Below are 19,657 nucleotides of genomic sequence, written 5' to 3' on the forward strand. Positions count from 1 at the left end.
TCTGGGGCTGTTTTGCTGCTTCAGGACCTGGAAGACTTGCCGTGATAAAAGGAACTATGAATTCTGTTGTCTACCAAGAGATCCTGAAGGAGAATGTCTGACCATCTGTTCGTGTACTCAAGCTGAAACGAACTTGGGTTCTGCAGCAGGACAATGATCCTAAACACACCAGCAAGTCCACCACCGAATGGCTGAAGAAAAACAAAACAAAGACTTTGGAGTGGCCTAGCCAAAGTCCTGACCTGAATCCTATTGAGATGTTGTGGTATGACCTTAAAAAGGCCGTTCATGCTCGAAAACCCTCTAATGTAACTGAATTAGGACAATTCTGCAAAGATGAGTGGGCCAAAATTCCTCCAGGACGCTGTAAAAGCCTCATTGCACGTTATCGCAAACGCTTGGTTGCAGTTGTTGCTGCTAAGGGTGGCCCAACCAGTTATTAGGTTTAGGGGGCAATCACTTTTTCACACAGGGCCATGATGGTTTGGATTTTTTTTCACCTTTAATAATAAACACCTTCATTTACAAATTGCATTTTGTGTTTACTTGTGTTGTCCTTGACTATTGTTTAAATTGGTTTGATGTTCCGAAACACTTAAGTGTGACAAACATGCAAAGGAACAGGAAATGAGGAAGGGGGCAAACACTTTTTCACACCACTGTAGATGGCAGCAGCTTTGCTAATGATAAAGGAAGATATCACACAGGATATGCAGTAGTAACTGATACACAGGTGATTGAAGCACAGCCCTTACCAGCCCACATGTCAGCACAGGAAGCAGAATTAAAAGCTTTAGAACAAGCCTTAGAATATTTGCAAGGACAAGAAGGAAATATTTACACTGACTCTGCCTACGCTTACGGCGTAGCGCACGATTTCGGCCATATATGGAGAGCTCGAGGGTATCTGACAGCAGCAGGCACACCAGTAAAGCATGCGGAAGGAATAAAACGGGTTTTGACACATCTTCAAAACGTTAAAAGAGTAGCCATCTTGAAGATAGCGGCACACACAAGTGCAAAGACAAGGGAAGCAAAGGAAATGCCTTTGCAGATTTAACTGCGAAACAGGCAGCCCAGAAAGAGATGTACCCTGAGACAGTGGCAGTGGCAGAGGTAAGTACAGTAAAGCCTTCATGGCAACAGTTGAGCAAGCTACAGGAGCAAGCGGCGGACAGCGAAAGAGACAAGTGGGTAAGGATGGGAGCCCAAATTGACCCTGACAATGTATGGAGGGCAGGAGGTAAAGTATGCCTACCGGCGTTTCTGTACCCAGCCATGGCCACGGCAATCCACCTACCTACCCATGTCAGTTTCAATTCCATGTATAGAATTGTGAACCAAGGATGGCTTGCACCAGGATTCAGTAGTATGGCCAAAAACTACTGTGCAGCATTCCAAATCTGTCTCCTGAATAATCCAGGACAAAAAGTAAAAACGCCACGAAAACACCAAGCTCGGGCCCAGTACCCCTTTCAAAGGCTGCAAATTGACTACATACAGTTGCCAAAAAGTGGCCCCTTTGAATTTGTACTTGTGTGCATCGATTTATTTTCAGGCTGGCCAGAGGGCTATTCGTTAAAATCAGCCACGGCAAAAGCCACGGCTAAGAAACTGATCACTGAATTAATACTAAGGTTCGGATTACCTGAAACAATAGAATCAGATAGGGGGACACACTTTACAGGTGAAGTAATGCAGAATGTGATGACCATGTTAGGGGTTCAACAGAGTTTCCACACCCCTTATCACCCACAGAGTTCAGGATCAGTAGAAAGAGTAAATGGGACAATAAAGCTAAAAATACAGAAAGCCATGCAAGAGTTAAACAAGCCATGGCCAGAATGCCTGCCTTTGGCTTTGTTCTCCATAAGATATACCCCAACAGGAAAAACAGGGTTGTCTCCAAAAGAGATACTTTTTGGGAATGCACCTAGATTAGGTTTATACTTTCCACAGAGTATGCAATTGCAATGTGATAGTTTGACTGCATATGTGATACAATTACAACAGCATCTAACCAAGATCCACAAGAATGTGTATTCTTCCCTTCCAGATCCCAACTCTATAGCAGGTACTCATACACTGAGCCCCGGAGATTGGGTCTATGTAAAGAAACATACCAGAAAAGCTTTAGAGCCACGGTTTGAAGGACCATATCAAGTACTGCTGACCACTCCCACATCGGTCAAGTTGGAGGGAAAAGCAGCCTGGATCCACGCATCACACTGCAAAAAGAGTCCTGAACCGAGAGAAACAGAATGACGATCTTTCTAACTATGATAATAGTGCTTGAATGTTTTCAAATGTTTGTTTACACATGGACTCCCGGTATCAATGTAAAGCCCCATACACACTATCAGTTTTTCTGCTGAGTTTTTCCTTCAGACTTACCAAAACCATATAATATGAGGTCAAACCTTAGGAGTTTCAATGTGTATGCAATCAGGCAGGCCCTTGTACTACATGGTTTTGGTAAACCTGATGGAAAAACTCAGCAGAAAAACTGATAGTGTGTATGGGGCTTAACAGTTCATGAAAACAGTACTGATCTTAGATGAATAAATCAGGATAAGAGTATAACGCAATATCCTTACTATGAATGGTATACTGTGGGAAATTTCACGGTGTCAGGGAAGGAGGGTCCTTTTTACATGATGCAGAATGTGGATTCACCAGTAGTGTGGATAAAAGCTAAGTCACAAGCACAAGTAAACATAACTTTCCATTGGAGGGACAATTTAACATGGCCCTTTAATAACACACCACATAAATGTCATAAGTTAGGTCCATCTGAAACATGGAGGGAAGTATTTGACAAAACACGAATGTTACTTTTTACCCCCCTTAGATTCTCTTTGCTTTTGAGATGCTGACATGGAACTGGGGGATGAGGACATTGTTCTCCTCTGACAACCCACAGTCAGGGATAGTACTCAGGAAAGTATTGGCTATAACTTATGAGTAAGGACCCATACTTTGGAGAAGGATGATGTCAAAGGTGGAAAATGATAGGATCAGAGTTCAAGCTTAAGTTATAACTTGACATTATTTGTATGAAACAACTGTGTTAAGAGATAGATATTGTGAAAAGTGTAACGTCACTCAGACTACGCCCACCTGCTAACCACAAGATGGGGAAAGGCTGTTTTCTCCTTATCTGGTATTTTTTGTGTATGACTCATTTTTGAGTGTATAAAAACTGTGAAAACAATAAACGTTTTGGGCCATTCAGCTTGGATTTGAGCTACAGAAAAGGTCTCCTGTACTTCATTTCTATCAGAAGCATAAGATTTGAACTCAGCATTACAAAGAGGAAAAGCAATTGGTTTGAGAATTGCACTTAACAAGGGGATGGATAATAAAGCTCAGGTACTCTTGGAACTGCTGACACTTGAAATGTCTCTCTAGATAATCCAGGGAATAGCCATTCGCAACTGGATATTACAGCAATCGGATAAATCCTTTTTTTGTGAATTTAGCAACCGACAGGTGATTCGGGTGAAGCAAAGTCTCTGCCACAGACTTGGTTGTAGAACGTTAGAATGAGAGAGAGTCTCACAAACTTAGTTGTAACTGAAGGATGAAATTAGGAACTCTCATACAGTACCAGTATCTTGCAGCCGGTCTAGCGATACCGTAAGAGTGTGGATTCACTTGGTGTCCTTTCCAGCTTAGCTTACAGGCTCCTACCGAGCAGCCAGCCTTGTGCATGGCCCTCTTCTGAAGAGTCCTCCCCTGGTTGCGTTTTCAGTTGCCGGGCCTCTCCAAACCCGAGACTGCACCAGACCACCTTGGAACCCTCCTTCCAGTTACTGTGACTCGGGCTAGCCAGCCCCGAAACTCGGAAATGGATGGATCCGCACTCCAGGCCATGAGGGCCTCTGGGGGCTGGTCAGGAGGACCAGGACCAGGGAGTCAGAACAGACTTCTGGACCGGAACCCAGAATCACGTGACCTCAGCACCTTATGTACCCTCTCCCTGTATACACAGCGAGACAACGCACCCACTGATTGGCTCCGAGAGAGAGATTGGTACCCAATGAGTCCAACCAGACTGCGTTCCAATGCCTGCCAAAGGTGACACCCACACCCATGGCCAGGCAGAACATAGTACATTCCAGCCAAACTGATACTGAGACCACAATTTACTGCAATTAACCCTAAAACCCAACTATGGTCTTAGGAACATTTTAAATTTACAAAAACATAGCGCGTGCTCTTCAGGAGCCCGGCGCTACATTTGTAATAGAAGAGAATGGGGATAATGGCACCTCAATCACAAAGCAAAACTTCTTTTGGGTGACAGGCATCCCACAATTCTGTTTACGTGATTTTGCTGTGATGTGTCGGTGACCATCTCTGCAAAATCGCACACCGAGGTTGGGGTGCCATGCCCTGCGCCGCTAAACTGTTTGGGTTTGGCTTGAAGAAAAGGTGGCAACCCTACTGTCCACTGCTCTATTGACACCGTCCACTGCTCTACTGACACCGTCCACTGCCTGCCCTACTGACACTGTCCACTGCCCTACTGACACTGTCCACTGCTCTACTGACACTGTCCACTGCTCTACTGACACTGTCCACTGCCCTACTGACACCATTTACTGCTCTACTGACACTGTCCACTGTTCTACTGACACTGTCCACTGCTCTACTGACACTGTCCACTGCTCTACTGACACGATTTACTGCCTTACTGACACTGTCCACTGCCCTACTGACACCATTTACCGTTCTACTGACACTGTTCTACTGACAGTGTCTACTGCCCTACTGACACCATTTACTGCTCTACTGACACTGTACACTGCCCTACTGACACTGTCCACTGCCCTACTGACACCATTTACTGCTCTACTGACACTGTACACTGCCCTACTGACACTGTCCACTGCCCTACTGACACTATTTACTGCTCTACTGACACTGTCCACTGCCCTACTGACACCATTTACTGCCCTACTGATACCGTCCACTGCTCTGCTGGCTGACAGTGTCCACTTTTAAGGTAGGCTTTTTTCACTGACATTTCTATTATTAAATCGAATCATATTTTATCGGTACACTAAATGCTTTTGTTTTATTTAATCATGCCCCTTTAAAGAGGAAGTAAACCCTGATGAGTTTACTTCCTCTTTTTTTCCCTGCAAAGGTAAAGCATAATGGACTACTATGCATCGCATAGTAGCCCATTATGTGTCACTTACCTGACACAGGAGCCAGCGAAGTCGCCGCTGTCCCCTGTAGTCCGCCGCATCCATCTTGCTGGTGGCGTCTCGCAGCTCCGCCGCTGTCATTCGGCGAAGCCGCGATGACGTCACTCCCACGCATGCGCACGGGAGTCGACAAATGCGGCAGCTCCATTCTTGGAACTGCCGCGTTCAGTGCGCCTGTGCGCCGCTGTGTACGCCGCATGCGCCGTAGACAGCGGTGCCCGTTTTCGGGCAAATATCTCCTAAACCATATAGGTTTAGGAGATATTGCTTGGACCTACAGGTAAGCCTTAATCTAGGCTTACCTGTAGGTCAAAGTGGTTTGTAAGGGTTTACAACCACTTTAAGTCCCCCCACTGTTAATGCAATTTGGCTATAGCAACTGTTCACTGTAGCACACTTCATTACTTCTCTTTTTGGGTAACCCAAGGTATTTTACAATCCTATAGCGTGTACTACAAAAAAATTGCCATGCGCCGTGAAAATGTTTGGGTTTGGCTTGAAGAAAAGGTAGCAACCCTAGGGAAGGCTCAAATCCCTTGAACTGGCAAGATAATGTACAGAACAATGTGTGGCTATGTATGTAAGCGTGAACATAGTTCTGCAAATTCACTGCTCCGTACATTACTTTGAATCTCGTATGGTAAAACTCTGTATCTTTGGGTAACTGTCCATGTATCCCCTTAGGTTTGTGTGTGTGTGAGACGGTCAGAAGATTTTGGTGTTCCCGCCCATGCGCACTGCTGCCATAACAGTTTGAGAATTTGATGAAACGATTTTCGTGTATTACACGAAGACCGCGCAGGCGCGGTGCGGCGGCAAGAGGAGTGGGGGGGGGGGCTTTTACGTCGCAATCCGACGTGCATAAGAAAGCCTTTCTCGTGCTCGCGCTCGCGCATACGCAGTACAAGCGATTGAAGTTTTTGATAGGTTTGAGATTATGACAGAACACCGTCATGTCTTGTATGGCGCCACGCCCCCGTGTTTACAGGAAGGAACAAGGGGATGACTGTGTTGTCCTACAAGCTCCGCCCCTCCTCCTATCAGCTGCTTGTGGTGGATCAGTGACATGGGCATGGGCCAATCACGAGGTCGCTTTGGTGTCCTGTAGACGTCAGCTCGCCATGTTGTGTAGGTAATAATCTGCGCTGAAGGAGGCCGTAGATCTACAGCAGCTGGAGTTGGGGGGGATCCGCTGCTTGATTTGGGGAATGCTGGATCCTGGGACCACTGACTGCACCAGGTAGTGATTGTTGGCTGTGTGTGTTTTCTATACGTGTGTATGACAAGATGTCATCACAATACGTTTTCTTCTAATTGTACTGTTCACCTGTGACATCATCATCCAACGTATACAGATATATCTCCAGATGTTTGGCTGTCTGCCATGACCTCTGGTTATCTGAATTTATACAAGAGCAGACATCACTAAATCTAATTTCTTTTGTTGTATTTGCAAGCTTTGTATGGATTGCCTGCAAGGAGTGTTAAACTGGTCATACTCCATACAATCTGATTGTGCAATCTCCTTTTATATCTACCCTCAACTGTGTAATAGCGACAAACGTAATCATACATAAAAAAAAAATGTATATTCCCAAAACGTGTTCTCAACCAAACTGTCAAACCATCCAATGGCTGGTGTTATAACTGATCACATGTGCAGCACTGTGGCAGCTGCAGATCAAAGTGAGGCCAGAATGACAGCTGATTACAGATGGTGGTAAAGGGCCAATCACAGCAGTCGTTTACCATGTGATCAGCTGTGTCCAATCCAAAAAGTAGTTCTACTTCACTGATGAAGCTGCACTGATGGGCACTGATCAGTGTAAAGAATGTCCTGAGAGCCTTGCTGATTATCAACAGTTCTTTCCACACCCTGTGTCTGTGTTAGGAAAGGAGAGCCAATAACTGGCAAGGCTCTCAGTACTTTCTTTACACTGATCAGTGCCCATCAGTGCACATCGATGAAATAGAATTACATTTTTTGCAAAATTGTATTACAGTAACTAAGAAAACAAAATATTTAAAACCTTAGTGGTAAATAAATATCAACAAAAGAAAGCTCTGTCTCAAAGAAAGGAAAAAAAAAACTGATATGGGTACAGCGTTGCATGACTGGGCAATTGTCATTCAAAGTGCAACAGCACTGAAAGTTGAAAATTGGCCTGGGCAGGAAAGGGATGAAAGTGTTTGATATTGAAGTGGTTAAAAGAAGCAAATTGTATCCAATTCTAATATTCTTAAAGCGGGAGTCCGCCGTTTTTTTTTTTTTTTTAAAGCCAGCAGCTACAAATACTGCAGCTGCTGACTTTTAAAATAATGACACTTACCCGCCCAGCGCGCCCGCGATGTCGGCACCCGAAGCTGATCTCTCAGGTGCTGCCGCCTCCATCTTGGGTATGGGAATCAGGATGTGGAGCCTTGCGGCTTCATTTCCCGGTTCCCTACTGCGCAATAAGGATGGTCCCCGCTGTCTCTGGGATCCGTGTGTTTCCCAGCAGGCAGCGGGGGACCTTCGGAAAGGGGCGTAGATTCTGCGGAATCTACGCCGGAAGTGGGTGCAGATACCTGTACTGTACAGGTACCTGCACCCCCTCCCCCCTGAAAGGTGCCAATTGTGGCGCCGGAGGGGGGGGGGGAGGGTTCCAATGAGCGGAAGCTCCACTTTAGGGTGGACCTCCGCTTTAACTTGCAAAGTACCATCCTTTGCTCCCCGCCTCCTCTAATCTCCTCCTCCCTTTTTTTTTTTTCCTGCTGTGATCCGACATCCTGTTAGGTTTCATTCACACATTTTTTCATGCTGCGAATACCAGCGGCGGGAATCTACTAATCCCTTCTGTTGGGATTTACAGCTGCTTGCGGATAGCACAAAGTGCGTCCAGCCACAGTTACCACGGGTGATTGCCAGCTGCATGAACAGGCACAAAAAGCTGCAGCGGCTGACAGACAGTTATTGCAGTGTACGAGCTCAGCCGCTGATGCTATCTGCATGCAGCTTTCAAGATGCCCATGAGAATGTAGCCTAATAGCAAGTCTGTTATTGGCAGGAAAAAAACAAAAGTGGAGAGTGGAGGAGGCGGAGAGCAGTAAAAGACTTTTGTGAGTAAGGCTCGGTTCACACAGGGGGCGACACGACTTGCCTCGCCGCGACCTGCCGCGACCTCAGCGGCGACTTGCAAATGACTTCTGTATAGAAGTCAATGCAAGTCGCCCGAGGTCGCCCAAAAGTAGTACAGGAACCTTTTTTCTAAGTCGGAGCGGCTCGAGTCGCTCCTCTTAGAACGGTTCCGTAGTACAGAACGGGGGCGACTTGTCAGGTCACGGCGCGGCAAGTCGTGCCGCGTCATGCCGCCTCCTGTGTGAACCGAGCCTAAAGCTACTTACACACGATCAGATTTTCAGACAACTGATTAGCAACCTCCTTTTTGTCCCTATGTGCTGTGTGTCCCTTCCCTCCAATCGGCTCTAAGCTGCCCCCACTGAGCTCTGCAGTGTGTAACTTCAGCTCCCCACCCCCTATATTCTGACAGTTTAGACAAGCTTTATAAACTCTGGAGACTGAACAGATGTGGATAAGCGACGACTGCAGAAAAACAAGTACAACTTCAAGGGATTGTAAAGTGAATTATTATTTTTTTTTTTAAATAACAAACATGTTATACTTGCCTCCACTGTGCAGCTCGTTTTGCACAGAGTGGCCCCAAACACGCTCTTCTGGGGTCCCTCGGCGGCTGTCTCTGCTTCCTCCCGCAGGTGCTTCTCACGTTCATGCGAGCTCCCTCGCATGGTGAGAAGCACCTGTGGGCGCGCTCCCGTGATACAGCCGGCGGCTATAGCCACTCGCTGTATCACACGGCCCGCCCCCCGGCGCTCCGCATCGGGGGATGTGATTGACAACAGCGCGAGCAAATGGCTGCGCTGCTTTCCATCCATCCACTCCAGCCAATCAGTGGCCAGGCTGAATGGTGGAAAGGACGGCAGGGGCGTGCGCGGGATTTTCGAGGGGTGAGGTAAGTAAAACGGGGGCTGGGGACGCAGGCACTGTCAGATGTTTTTTCACCTTAATGCATAGAATGCATTAAAGTGAAAAAACATTTACCTTTACTACCCCTTTAATGTAGGAGAGATTGTTTCATCTCTGTTTATCACCTGAGGCCAGTCACTTCACTGGATATATGCAAGGACCAGTGCACACCATAGAAATGCAGTCTGGATGTGTTCCGGATACTTTTCTGCATGTGCGTTTTTTGTGCATTTTCCCCCTCCTGATTTTAGGTTAAGGAAAAAAAACAAAAAAACAAAAAAAAAAAACAAAAACGTTTTTGGTGCATTCAAGTGCAGTTTAGATGCTTTTTACAGTTTTCCAGTAGAGTCCAGTACAGGAAAAATGCAGTATGCTCTACTTTTTTTTTTTTTTTTTTCTTTCTGGAACTGTAGGCACTAAGTGGTTGTAAACCCTTACAAACCACTTTGATCTACAGGTAAGCCTAGATTAAGGCTTACCTGTAGGTCCAAGAAATCTCTCCTAAACCTACACGTTTTAGGAGATATTTACTGAAAGACAGGCACCAATGTCTACGGCGCATGTGCCGTAGAAAGTGGCGCGCAGGTGCACTATAGCCGCTAGCAGCATGCCGCTGCTAACGGTGATATGTCGTTAGTGGCAGCTCCCGTGCACATGCGCAGGAGGGATTTCATCGCTGCTCCGACGCTGTGAGTGGCCGGAGCAGAGATACCCAGAAGAAGATGGATGCTCCGTACTACAGGAGACAGCGGTGAGATCACTGGCTCCTGTGTCAGGTAAGTGACACATAATGGGTTACTATGCGATGCATAGTAGCCCATTATGCTTTACCTTTGCAGGGAGACAAAGAAGTAAACCCAACAGGGTTTACTTCCGCTTTAAAGACCATATAACCTACTTTCAAATGCGTTTTTGATGCAGAGAAAAAAAACAAACAAAAAAAAAATAAACTTACTGGACTGCATGTGGTGTGAACTAGCCCTAATGCCGCGTACACACGACCGGACTTTGACAAACTAGGTCCAACGGTCTTCCCGATGGACTTTCAACTGAGTTTCCGACAGACTTTCTAAATGAACGGACTTGGCCACATACAAAGTCCCACGGATTTGACCGTGATGACGTACGACCGGACTAGAATAAGGAAATTCATAGCTAGCAGCTGCCCTATCGTGGGTTTTTGACTGTCAGACTAGCATACGCACAAGCGGATTTCTCCATAGGAACTAGGTGCGGCGGAAGTTCCGGCGAAAAAAAATTTGAAACATGTTCTATTTCTAAAGTCACACACGATCCAATTGTCTGACGGATTTGTTTCGTCTGACCTTTGCTGTCAAAGTCTGATCATGTGTACGTGGCATCAGGGTTTACAATCAATTTAAGGAACGTGGTTTATAGATGCCCCTTTTGTATGTTCTCACTGTATGTGTTAAAAAGAAGATGGTAAAGAATGAGGGATATTCCTAAAAGCTGATGAAGAGATCTGTTACCTCATGCATCAGACTTTGCTGCTCTTCTGTAAAGCTATCTGTGGTGGATTGCTTTTCAGAAGCATTGAGCAGACGGTGAGGAGGTGAAATGTCATCTCCTCACCACCAGCTTTAACCCTGTAAATGCAGCACAGTCACACAGTTGCGGTGCAGCCCAATTCACTTGAATGGGTTGAGCGGATGTTCTGCCCATGGAGTATGACCAGGGAATAATTTATGCAGCAGCATGTTTACAACCCTTCCATTTGCCTTTGCAGCTCAAGGGGGCAACAAAAATGTGACTCAACTGCCTTTTTACAGGCCCTAAGTGGAAACGAGCCCTAAGATGGCTGCCATATTGCAGGAGACTGAATTGCCTGTGTAAAGTTATTGACACTGACCGCTGCCATGTGCTGTGTGTTGGGACAATGCAAGGGACTGCTGTCACCATATAGAAGACTGAGTTACTAGTTAATTAGTTAAAGAGGGATTCCGCCCAAAAAAAAAATATTAAAAGCCAGCAACTATAAATACTACAGCTGCTGACTTTTAATAAATGGACACTCACCTGTCCCGGGTTCCAGCGATGCCGAGGCCGATCGACCGCTCGGGCCTCGGCTGCTGCCGCCGCCATTCGAGGTGAGGGAATCAGGAAGTAAAGCGAATCGGCTTCACTTCCCGGTTCCCTACTGCGCATGCGCGAGCTGCGCCGCGCAATAGGAAATCTCCGCGCTGTCACTGGGACCCGTGTGTGTCCCAGCAGACAGCGCAGCAGGGCAGGAAATGGCGTAGACTCCCGTGGGAGTCTATGCCCGGAAGTGGGTGAAAATACCTGTCTTTGACAGGTATCTCCACCCCCCTCCCCCCTGAAAGGTGTCAATTGTGACACCGGAGGGGGGGGGGGGGGGGTTCCGATCAGCGGAGTTTCCACTTTAGGGTGCAATCCCGCTTTAACTAATATGGTTGTTTACTTGCAGGAGAATACGTTATCGCTGCTATATTGTTAGACTGTGCGGGCGCTACTAGGCTATCTGCTGCTTAGGGGAACTGCAGTGGTTGCTCCTTCACTTTCTCTCCCTCTGTTAGACCCCATGCATTGCACACTATTTTATTTTCTGCTGATTTTTGTCCTCAGATTTACCAAAACCATGTAGTGCAAGGGCCTGCCTAATTGCATACAGATTGAAACTCTTTAGGTCTGACCCCCATATTATATGGTTTTGGTAAATCTGAAGACAAAAATCTGCAGAAAAATCAAATAGTGTGTATGGGGCTTTAGGCCCCGTTTACACCTGTGAATATTTGGTGCGGCTTGTTAAAAGTCCTGCAGGCTGCATCTATGATGCGCTTTCATCAAAATGTGCAATCTATAGAATTGAGTGTTAGCAAGCATAAAATGTGCCACACAAAGAAGGCACCATACAGATGTGGACTGGCCATTAGCCTAGGTTCACATTGGCCTGATTTGGCATGCAATTTGACATGTCAAATTGCATACCAAATCGGCGGCTATTGCCGGCACTTGCACCCTCCGAATTGGTGCAACACTGACTTTTCGGTGCCACACTGATTCCCAAAAGTCATTCCTGCACTACTTTTGGTGACTTCGGGTGCAATTTCAATAGACATCTATGCAGGAACCCGCACAGATGTCTGTCAAATCGTCACTGAAGTTGGACTGCATTGCCAGGTTGAAATCAGCTCAGCTGAACTCGCACAAATTCTAACCCACAGCAGTGTAAAAATGGGCTTAGTGAAGGACTGGATTGTGTGAGGTAAATATTCTGATGGGTTGTTCTGGTAGAGGAAATAGACAACCAAAACTTCCTCATCACAGAAATCTGGTAATTAGCCATGGCTAAGGGCCAATTAACACCAGTGCATCTGTAAACGCAGATCAGCGGAAGGACATTTAAAAACAAATTTCCAAGTGTCCTATTCACACCATAACTGCATGTTGCTCTAAAATGCAAAATGGATGTCACAGCGCGTTAAAATATTACTAAAATGGATAGAAATGTACATTATATTTAGCACAAGTCATTGCGAGTAGCCCAAACAGTGAAAGGAGGAAGTGAAGAAGTGGATGCTGGGACCCCAGGGAAATCTATATAAGGGGGCCGTTTACTAAGGGGTTGTAACAACTCACACTAATGTTACAAAGTCCAGCCTGCCTGCTGCAGAACTACAAGACATCCTGGGTGTGCTGGGATGTGTAGTTCAGGTCATATGGAGAATTGTGATAACTATGTATGTATTCTGCTGTGTAGTACAGCGACCCATCTGTTTCCTCATTCCATTCCCTGTGTCTTCCACCATCTGTAGCATCCTAATGCTCAGCATGGCTGATTTCATTTTGTTGTTGCTCTTTGGCCTGTGTAGTCACTTACTTAGAGTGCTTCGCACTATTTGTGGTGACCACACTGGATAAATAAAGAACACCACTAGGACTCCTAGAAAACAATTGGTTTCGTAGCACTGGTGTGATGTGCAGTGCTGAAAAATATGCATATCTGAATTTTTCCTTCACCACGCTATATGCTGCACCACTGTGCGGTGACATAAATGAAGTGTCATTACCTAAAATAAAGATGAAAGAACAAGCAGTGCAATTCTCTGAAATGTGCATCACACTGCTCCCTGGCACTGTACTAGTCTAAACATTGAAATAGTAGTGTGAACTAGTGTGACCATAGACTTAACATGACCCACAGCATTAATCCCAGCCACAATTTGTTCCTGCTGACTTCGCACTTTCATCTCCAACCTCATCCTTGCTCATCTACAATCTGCCTAGGTCCACCAATGTACGATGCGAGAACCAGTGCAATTACAGCGCCGATTCCCGCATCGCGTCTCACACTGCCCTCTGTGAACCGCTGTGAGTGTCAATACATTGTTAATGACACCCCAAGATTGGTTCACAGATCGCATTGTGAACTGTGAATTTGCACATGAATCAGATTGCATGAGTGAGAAAAAAAAGTCCCTGCACTATTTTTCGTTCAAATCCAATGCAAGTTCAGCCATACAACTGTATGGTTAAACTCGCATTGCACAGACATCACATGTGATCAGCAAGCACCTGCGGCGTCTAAGATCTCACATATGTGAACCTAGGCTTAAAGTGGTTGTAAACCCTTACAACACACTTTGACCTACAGGTAAGCCTAGATTAAGGCTTACCTGTAGGTCCAAGAAATATCTCCTAAACCTATACGGTTTAGGAGATATTTGCCCGAAGACAGGCACCACTGTCTACGGCGCATGCGCCGTAGACAGTGGCGCGCAGGCGCACTGAGCGCGGCATCAACGACGAAGATGCCGCGCGTGTCGTGCGATGCATAGTAGTCTATTATGCTTTGTCTTTGCAGGGAATGAAAGAGGAAGTAAACCCATCAGGCTTTACTTCCTCTTTAAGCTGCCATGCACAGACCAGCCGAAATTCACTCTGTGGGTGACTCTGTGAGCAACGGCCAGATAAGCAAAATCCATTCTTTTAGATCTAATTATGGCAAAGGAGATGGGTGGAAACTTCAGGTGAGCAATGCCTGTATCTGATCAGATGCAGGCACGGTTTGGGTCTTTTGACAGCTGGTGGGGCAGGCTACTTGAATACAATAGCACACAACGGGAGATTTTTCCATTCGCACCATTAGCATGGATGACATCTATATGTGTATGGGCAGCTTTACCTATCCTGTCCACACACTGAACCTTCTTCCTCACTAACATCTCTCCTAGTTCACAATCTGCCCCCTCACTCAAACTGTCATCTAGTATCCATGACAAAGGCTCTCATCTCATATTCATTTCCTCCTCTGATCTCCCATCTCTATTTTCTCAAAACCCTATGCCAACTGTCCTCTTCTGACTCCTGGCCCCCAGCTGCGTTTTTATCTTTTTACCCCTTCCTCTATAAGCTTCTATTAAAAGCCTTGCTGGCTGTTCTTATACCATATATAAATAAAGTCCATACATTTCATTCCATATTCTGCTCATATCGGTGAAAAATAACTTTCTGTAGGCATGGTTTGGTCATTCTTGAATATTGCCCTGAGGTCATATGGTAAAAAGAAATGATCTGACTTGTAAAATGTAGACTTTGTGATCTCCTTAAGCTCTTTATAAAGGTGTGTGTGTGTTTCTCTCACAAAAGTGAATACAGCCCTCACATTTTTGTAAATATTTTATTCTATCTTTTCATGTGACAACACTGAAGAAATTACACTTTTCTACAATGTAAAGTAGTGAGTGTACAGCTTGTATAACAGTGTCAATTTGCTGTCCCCTCAAAAAAACGTAACAAACAGCCATTAATGTCTAAACCGCTGGCAACAAATGTGAAAATGTCCAAATTGGGCCCAATTAGCCATTTTCCCTCCCAGTGTCATGTCACTTGTTAGTGTTACAAGGTCTCAGGTGTGAATGGGGAGCAGGTGTGTTAAATTTGGTGTTATCGCTCTCACTCTCTCTCATATTGGTCACTGCAAGTTCAACATGGCACCTCATGGCAAAGAACTCTCTGAGGATCTTAAAAGCAGAATTTTGTTGCTCTCCATAAAGATGGCCTGGGCTATAAGAAGATTGCCAAGACCCTGAAACTTAGCTGCAGGCGGCCGAGACCATACAGCAGTTTAACAAAGAAGTTGAGTGCACGTGCTCCGCATCATATCCAGAGGTTGTCTTTGGAAAATAGACGTATGAGTGCTGCCAGCATTGCTGCAGAGATTAAAGGGGTGGCGGTTTAGCCTGTCGGTGCTCAGACCATATGCTGCACACTGCATCAAATTGGTCTCCATGGCTGTTGTCCCAGAAGGAAGGCTCTTCTAAAGATGATGCTCAAGAACGCCCACAAACAGTTTGCTAAAAGACAGGCAGACTAAGGACATGGATTACTGGAACCATGAACACCAACATGTACTGTGACATACTGAGGCAGAGCATGATCCCCCCCCCCCCCTTCAGAGACTGGGCGGCAGGGCAGTATTCCAACAGAATGACCCCATACATACACAACCACTGCCTTGCTAAAGAAGCTGAGGGTAAAGGTGATGGACTGGCCAAGCATGTCTCCAAACCTAAACCCTATTGAGCATCTGTGGGGCATCCTCAAATCGAAGGTGGAGGAGCACAAGGTCTCTAACATCCACCAGCTCCATGATGTCGTCATGGATGCATGGAAGAGGACTCCAGTGGCAACCTTTTTGAAGCTCTGGTGAACTCCATGCCCAAGAGGGTTAAGGCAGTGCTGAAAAATAATGGTGGTCCCACAAAATATTGACCCTTTGGGCCCAATTTGGACATTTTCACTTAGGGGTATACTCACTTTTGTTGCCAGCAGTTAGACATTAATAGCTGTGTGTTGAGTTATTTTGAGGGGACAGCAAATTTACACTGCTGTACACTCACTACTTTACATTGTAGCAAAGTGTCATTTCTTCAGTGTTCTCACATGAAAAGATATAATAAAATATTTACAAAAATGTGAGGGGTGTGCTTACTTTTGTGAGATACAGTGTGTGTGTGTGTGTATCTATCTATCTCTATCTCTTTCTACGTAACATCAGGGGGGTTTTTGCTTAAGCATAGAGCTTACCAGTGAGCTGAGTCTACGCCAGATATGCCGTTTTAAGGGCTTGTAGGTCCACTTTTATTAAAGAAAGAAAATGTCCAATAACAGAAGAGTTGCCCACACAGGGGTTTCAGCTTTCCACAGAAATAATGTAAGTTTTAAACCAAAAATACCAAGTCACCTGGCTCTCTTTAGCAGCCCTACTGACTTATGCTTCAGCCCTCTCAACTCTATAACTTCTCGGTTCCTGTACACCCAGTACCTCAGCATTCTTTTTCCAGTCCACAGGCTTGGACCCTCTGTCTGCTCTGACAGACCTGTGCAGACATGCACACTTCTCCCTTGCTTGCCTGGACTAATCAGGAGGGTGGAGCCCAGAACCATGGTCAGGTGTCTACAAATGGCCCAGCACACACCTGACCAGTCAGTATGCTGGTGGATCTCAAAACCCTGAACCAGGACTAGGGGTTTCATCCCACCCGGATCGCTACGAAATCCCCAGGCTCCAGATCCCAAAATGGGTTTTAGTAAACAATGAGGAAACTGAAAAGCCAGTTTCCTTCCAAATAAGCAAATAAACTGGAGCCCCTCAACCCGCCTGGTTGAGAATCCTCCGTCCAAACACTGGTGGGGTACCTCACTACCACAATATATATATAAATTTCAGGCCCTTGTCACTCTGACAGGGCTTCAGCATTTCTATGTGGAAAGAGGAGAACCTTCCAGAAGAACAACCATCTCTGCAACACTCCATCAATCAGGACTTTATGGTAGAGTGGCCAGATGGAAGCCACTAATCAGTAAAAGGCACATGACAGCCTGCCTGGAGTTTTCCAAAAGGCACCTAAAGGACTCAGACCGTGATAAACAAAATTCTCTGGTCTGATGGAACAAATATTTAACTCTTTGGCCTGAATGGCAAGCATCATGTCTGGAGGAAACCGTGCACCGCTCATCACCTGGCCAATTCCATTCCTACAGCAAAGCATGGTGGTGGCAGCAACATGCTGTGGGGATGTTTTTCAATGGCAGGAACTGGTGGACTAGTCGGGATTAAGATAAAGATGAATGCAGTAGTGCAGAAGAAGATGAGAAATCCTTGATAAAAACCTGCTCCAGAGCACTCTGGATCTCAGACTAGGGCGAAGGTTCATCTTCCAACAGGTCAACAACCCTAAGCACACAGCCAGGATAACAAAGGGGTGGATACGGGACAACTCTGTGCATGCCCTTGAGTGGCCCAGGGAGAGCCCAGACTTGAACCCAACTGAACATCTCTGGAGAGAGAGCGAGAGATCTGAAAATGGCTGTGAACTTGCTCTCCCCATCCAACCTGATGGAGCTTGAGAGGTCCTGCTAAGAAGAATGGGACAAACTGCCTAAAAATAGGTTGTGGGATGTGGAAATAAGGGGCAATTTAGGAAACCGCGATGACAGGTCAACCAGCTTCAGTATAAGTCACACAAATAGGAAAACATAAGGGGAATACAAAGACACTAAATTTCAAAAGAGCCAACTTCCCTAAACTATGAACCATACTAGAAGATCTAAATTGGGATAAAATCTTAGAAACAAAAAACACGGAGGAGAGATGGGTTTGCTTTAAGAGCATATTGAATAAGAGCATTTGCCAGTGCATCCCATTGGGAAACAAATTAGCTCCAATGTAAAAATGCAGATAAAAGCAAAGGAGAAGGCCTTCAAGAAATAAAAGGCCCAGGGATGATCATCAGCATTTAGGCTTTATAAAAAATGCAACAAGAAATGGAATGGTGCAATTAGGGTGGCTAAGATGGAACACAAAATACACATAGGGCAAGAGAGCAAGAAAAATCCCAAGAAATTCTTTAAGTATGTAAACAGTAAAAGAGGGAGGACAAAACCATATGGGCCCTATAAAAAATAATGAAGGGAATCTGGTTACTAAGGATGGAGAGATGGCAAAGGTATTGAATTTATTCTTCTAAGTCTTCATGAGGGAATCGGGGGGCCAAAAAAAGGGCCAAAAAATATCCCTGGGAATTACAGACCAGTTAGCCTAACATCAATAGTATGCAAGCTCTTGGAGGGGATGATAAGGGACTATATACAAGATTTTAGTAATGAAAATGGTATCATTAGCAGTAATCAGCATGGATTCATGAAGAATCGTTCTTGCCAAAACAATCTGTTAACCTTCTATGAGGAGGTGAGCTGCCATCTAGATAATGGAAGGCCCGTAGACATGGTGTATATGGATTTTGCAAAAGCATTTGACACAGTTCCCCATAAACGTTTAGGGTACAAAGTAAGGTCAATTGGCATGCACCATAGGGTGAGTTCATGGATTGAAACCTGTCTACAAGGGCGAGTTCAGAGGGTGTGATAAATGAGTACTCGGAATGGTCAGGGGTGGAAAGTGGGGTCCCCCAGGGTTCTGTGTTTGGGACCAGTCCTATTTTTAATTTGTTCATAAATGATCTGGAGGATGGGGTAAACAGTTCAATCTCTGTATTTGCAGACAATATTAGGCTAAGCTGGGCAATAATTTCTCTGCAGGATGTGGAAACCTTGCAAGAAGATTTGAACAAATTAATGGAGTGGGCAGCTACATGGCAAATTAGGTTTTATGTGAAAAATTTTTAAATAATGCTTTTGGGTGGCAAAAAAAAGAATGCAATCTATACACTAGGGCAGGGATATGCAATTAGCGGACCTCCAGCTGTTGCAGAGCTACAAATCCCATGAGGCATAGCAAGACTCTGACAGCCACAAGCATGAAACCCAGTGGCAGAGGCATGATGGGACTTGTAGTTTTCCAACAGCTGGAGGTCCGCTAATTGCAGATCCCTGCACTAGGGGGAGAACCTCTGGGGGAATCTAGGATGGAAAAGGACCTGGGAGTCCTAGTAGATGATAGGCTCAGCAATGGCATGCAATGCCAAGCTGCTGCTAACAAAGCAAACAGAATATTGGCATGCATTAAAAAGGGGATTAACTCCAGAGATAAAACGATAATTCTCCCACTCTACAAGACTCTGGTCCGGCTGCACCTGGAGTATGCTGTCTAGTTCTGGGCACCAGTCCTCAGGAAGGATGTACTGGAAATGGAGTGAGTACAAAGAAGGGCAACAAAGCTGATAAAGGGTCTGGAGGATATTAGTTATGAGGAAAGGTTGCGAGCACTGAACCTATTCTCTCTGGAGAAGAGTCGCTTAAGAGGGGATATGATTTTAATTTACAAATACCTTACTGGTGACCCCACAATAGGGATAAAATTTTTCTGTGGAAGGGATTTTAATAAATCACGAGGCAACTGCTTCAGCCCTGGAAGATTTTACCGCTTTCCTGACCAGAGCACTTTTTGCGATTCAGCACCTCGTCGCTTTAA

General features: G+C 45.5%; 1 protein-coding gene across 2 annotated transcripts in view; it reads left to right on the plus strand.

Moving 5' to 3' along the window:
- The first annotated feature begins 6,287 nt into the window (after positions 1-6,287).
- NBR1 (NBR1 autophagy cargo receptor) overlaps positions 6,288-19,657 on the plus strand; it is a 187,981-nt gene continuing 174,611 nt past the window's right edge. For both annotated transcript variants that reach the window (XM_077459505.1, XM_077459506.1), the window contains exon 1: positions 6,288-6,459. In XM_077459505.1, coding sequence (XP_077315631.1) covers positions 6,428-6,459 — 32 coding nt within the window. In that variant the 5' untranslated portion in view covers positions 6,288-6,427. The remainder of the gene's footprint in view (positions 6,460-19,657) is intronic.

The sequence above is a fragment of the Lithobates pipiens genome, unplaced genomic scaffold (genome assembly GCF_037356315.1).
Source record: "Lithobates pipiens isolate NorthernLeopardFrog02 unplaced genomic scaffold, aLitPip1_a1.2 Scaffold_28, whole genome shotgun sequence".
Lineage (NCBI taxonomy): Eukaryota > Metazoa > Chordata > Amphibia > Anura > Ranidae > Lithobates > Lithobates pipiens.